At 45.0% G+C, this 4,128-nt stretch overlaps 2 protein-coding genes across 2 annotated transcripts; one reads left to right on the top strand and one right to left on the bottom strand.

The window, feature by feature from the left end:
• Window positions 1–453: 453 nt before the first annotated feature.
• Window positions 454–904, bottom strand: CCR75_008979 (uncharacterized protein; the record flags this gene model as incomplete). Its single annotated transcript, XM_067967026.1, has 2 exons — window positions 454–762; window positions 803–904. The coding sequence occupies 2 exons, from the start codon at window positions 902–904 to the stop codon at window positions 454–456; spliced, it is 411 nt and encodes a 136-aa protein (XP_067821861.1).
• Window positions 905–1,708: 804 nt separating this feature from the next.
• On the top strand, window positions 1,709–2,149 carry CCR75_008980 (uncharacterized protein; the record flags this gene model as incomplete). Its single annotated transcript, XM_067967027.1, has 1 exon — window positions 1,709–2,149. The coding sequence occupies one exon, from the start codon at window positions 1,709–1,711 to the stop codon at window positions 2,147–2,149; it is 441 nt and encodes a 146-aa protein (XP_067821394.1).
• Between the last annotated feature and the right edge of the window lie 1,979 nt (window positions 2,150–4,128).

Raw genomic sequence — 4,128 nt, 5'->3', positions numbered from 1 at the left:
TCACTGCACACGCCAGATTTATATCTGGCAGCGACCACATTTGTTACTAATAATAAATGGAAATTAAGGAATTAACTATTTTTAAAATATTTAAAATAGTTCATCACTAAAATCGCAAGTATGATAGGTAACATATGCGGCGTTAAACCTACGGGTTCCAATTTGACAACCAAAGAGGTTGATGTGTACGAATGGGGCACACATCGGTTGGAGAACCGGTACATACTTTTTCCATAAGAAAATTGCTATTTGGCTAAATCCGATTGAATTATTCAGTTCTAACAAAAAAACGCTCATTTCCTGCGAGCCATCTTAGCAACCTAGTCCTGACGGCATCTTTCGTGCATGCTACGGACGACTGTTTTTTTGCGCAGGAACACATCCACTAAGTGCTGCATTTCGAGCTTCGTATCTCGACCAAGTCTGTGCAATACGTTCCAGCCAATGCTCGCTCTACACCGACGTGTTACCGTAGCCGAGCAGCAAGTGCGAAAACACCACTACGACCGCTTTGACAGTCGCCACGAGGACTACCATGTCGGGCGACATGGTAGTTTTCGGTCCATGAATAACACAATTACCGTCGGCTAGATGCGTACACGTGGGCCGCTTCCGAGACACCTGGCAGCGCAGTTCATGAAGACTATGCTGACGCACTTTACCACCTCCACGCAGCATTTGCTGGATGAACGGTACTTTACGCTGCTCCCTACTGTGTTGAGTCACGCGACCATTGATCTCATGAGGGGCCAATATGCTCAGCTACTAGCTTAAATTATGCAAGTGTACCCCAATATCGCACGAATTTCATAAGTTTCTTGCCAGTGTGTAAAAAGCAAATCCCCGCAGCATCTGTCATCAAGAAGACTCCCTTGGGGAGCAACGTCGTGACATCTTTGAACATGTCATGGTGTCCTAACTCTTCTAGACCACGTTAGCGTTGGTCAAAGCGTCCTAGTTTCTAAAATTAGCCGTGCCAGATCATTGAGATCCCGTGTAGAGTATAGAACCTTGTCAGGTTCAAACTATAACATAGGCACGAGGAGATTGCGAGATACGATTTACTGGTGTTTCCTCTACACTAGCTCGAGGGGGTACGCACTTGCTCCGAGTCTTTTGCAACGCGTCTGAGCGCACTATTCAAAAAAACGTCATGGTTCTCAATGCAACACGCAAATTACAGAAGTTTGCGTTTTATACACAATGCCAACAATCTCCTAATCTGTTCGTTTATCGTCATGCTGTACATAATGGTGTTCACAACAAGCAAATATTGCCACGATGACACCGACTCTTTGTGTTGTTACCAATAAACGTCGCAAACGTTGCTTTATCATACAAGAAGGTGACTTATCGACAGAGCATTACGTACAGAAGTGAAGGCTATCATCGGGAATGGCCTATTTCGAACCAGGACACGAAACCACAAATGAATTGTCTTTTATGGCCTACAATTCGTTGCATGTCTCTCCCAATATCCAGACTTTGGCCCTTGTTTACTTTGTCCGAATGATCGATCACGGAGTTGTGCACTAATTGCAAACAAGTGCCATTCATATACCCCATCCGTGCTTTGATCACACATCCTCGATGCACTCAGTTGTTTTTTTGCATTAATTCCAGCAATAGACTTCTCAACGAACATCGAATTTCATTGTGTTACTTTCCTTCTACCCGTGCGACTCCTGAAGCTGACACGACCGACGTCATGAATCTTATCCGCGCCATGTTTGTAGCCGCCCTTGTTGCATGCACTCGTAATGGGGTGCACGCTAAAGCCTCGGAAGCAGATCTCGTTACGCTACTGACCACCGACAGTGAGATAGTAACTTCGCAGCGGCTACTCAGAACCAGCGCGGAGCCGGACGACAACGACGAACGTGCCATCAATATTCCTTTCATTACCAATTATAATCAACGTACCAGAATCAAGGCTCCTCTCAAAGAGCTAAAAAAAAATTCAAACATCCTTTCGAATGTGAAGCAGCGACTTGCTCTTGAAAGGGTAGTGAGGAAGGAGATATATAATCGTGGAGGCTATCAAAATGCTAAGAAAGTGTTGGAAGAGACTGACGTGAACGATCCTGGAAGGGCTATACTAAATTCTCACGTAAATCTTTACAAATGGTTTCATGATGTCGACAAGTAAGTCGATATGCAATCTAAGTCGAGTTTTAGATTTGGCTTTGATGATTAATTTTCAATTCCATTTTCTTTTGCTTTATCCTCTTGCAATATCTTTGTCATCAACCGTGCTCCTTATTGAGTGTAACATTCCTTGTCGACGTCGAATACTCTTTGTTTTGTTGCACAGTCCTCGTTAAGCGTGGCGTAAGACTCTTACCAACGACAAGAGATTGCATTCTCGTACTACCGAATTTCCTCGGAAGGCCTCCATCTCTAGTTCTGTAGTGCAATGATCATGCTTTCTTCTGATGCAATTTATCCAAAGCCATTGATTTAATTTGAAGCTTTCGCTTATTAAAGTCGGCATCTATGCAGATTGCCCCGCAATGCGCTGCAACTGGCTAAAATTGCCCTAATGATACACAGTCCCCGTTAAGTACACTTTGTGTTCTTAACGGGATTGTCAATTACTTAAAAAAGTAACAAGACCCATAACTTGGCTGTGGTTCACATTGTGACCCACCCTTGTGTATGAGATGCACGTAGGTGCATTCACATTAGGAGGGATGTCGCCTAGCGTCATCCGTTACGCGAGGTATCTAGAAATACATGCTGGCTGTAATGTGGCACACATCCGTTGGAGAACCGTTGTTGTGGTACATTTACTTTATGGGTAAAATACCCTTTTATCTAATCTTAAAATAGTTAGTTAGTTAAATCCCATTTATTATGGGTACCAAATGTGGTCGCCACCAGATATAAATCTGGCGGCCAAAATAATTTTTTTTATTAGCTAGGGTCTCCCTTTTTGGATTCAGCAGATGGAAATGTCCATTGATTCCGCCTTGTTCTTAATAGAACGGCAAAAGGTGGCGATATCCATTTCCAAACTTGGAGGTAGAGCCATGGAGTGGGCACTATCGTGCAGCACATCCATAAACGACGCTTTTCCCTCATGGGATTCGCTAAAACAGCAAATGACCAGCATGTTTGCACCGCCTGATCAGGCTTGTCGCATGCTAGCACGGCTCCTAGCGATTCGACAGGGTAAAAGAACCCTAGGAACTTTGTCCAGTTGAGACTCCCCATTGTATCTATGGTTCAAGACCCGGTGCGAGAAGCAATTGTAGTGATCATCTTTATGGGGGGTCTCAATGAGGGCGTTGCCCGAACGGATTTGTTCCGATCTCATCCGGCTACGTTCGAAGAGGCAGTTGCCATAGCGCTACCCGCCGAGTTGACTTTAAGTCTGCTCGCGTTAGAACGCTTGTTTACCGAACAAGCTCTTCGAGCACATGGGTTTCGTCTAATAGAGCGGAACCTTTGGATTTAAGCCTCGGTGAGGAAGGAGAAGAGGCTCTTTTAGCTGTGGAACAGCATAAGACCATCCGTAGATGTTATGTGTGCGGAAGCACAAACCATTTACGCCCTGCATGCCCTCTTCGAAATTCGCATAATGCTCGAAAGAACTCCAACTCCGACCTACACCAGAGATCTGGTACGGTGCGGGAAAACGTCGATACCCAGTAGGTGCGGGGCGCCCTATTGGGGAAAACCTAGGCTCTGTTGAACCTCAAGGAGGTCAGAGTAAGAGGGCCTGGCCCGAATTAGCTCGGTGCGTTATGGCACGTGGTGTGAGTACAAGCCTGGCTTGTTAGTCGCTCAAGCGACTATGAAGGGCTTTGATAAGCCATGGTCAATTTTAATTGACTCAGTAGCGTCTTGCAATTATGCTCGACGCGTTTCTTTTGAAGGAAGTCAAGAATACGTCGAGGCGCTTAGAGCGTATGAAGGTGATACAATCACTGTTCGTTTAGTGACTGGGACTCGTGTCACTGTTTCCAAAGTTCCATTGAACTTAGGTATAAAGTTTCTGGACTTTGACAGTATGGAACGCTGTCTCGTCCTTGATTTGCATTCGAGATATGATCTCATTCTTGTTATGGCCTTGTTAGAACACCGTGAGCCATGGATCGATTGGAGGTCTTAGACCTTAGGCGC

The sequence above is a fragment of the Bremia lactucae genome, linkage group LG11 (genome assembly GCF_004359215.1).
Source record: "Bremia lactucae strain SF5 linkage group LG11, whole genome shotgun sequence".
Taxonomy (NCBI): Eukaryota; Oomycota; class Peronosporomycetes; order Peronosporales; family Peronosporaceae; genus Bremia; species Bremia lactucae.
Note: the sequence above shows the minus strand (reverse complement) of the source record. Positions and strands in the feature narration are given on the sequence as shown.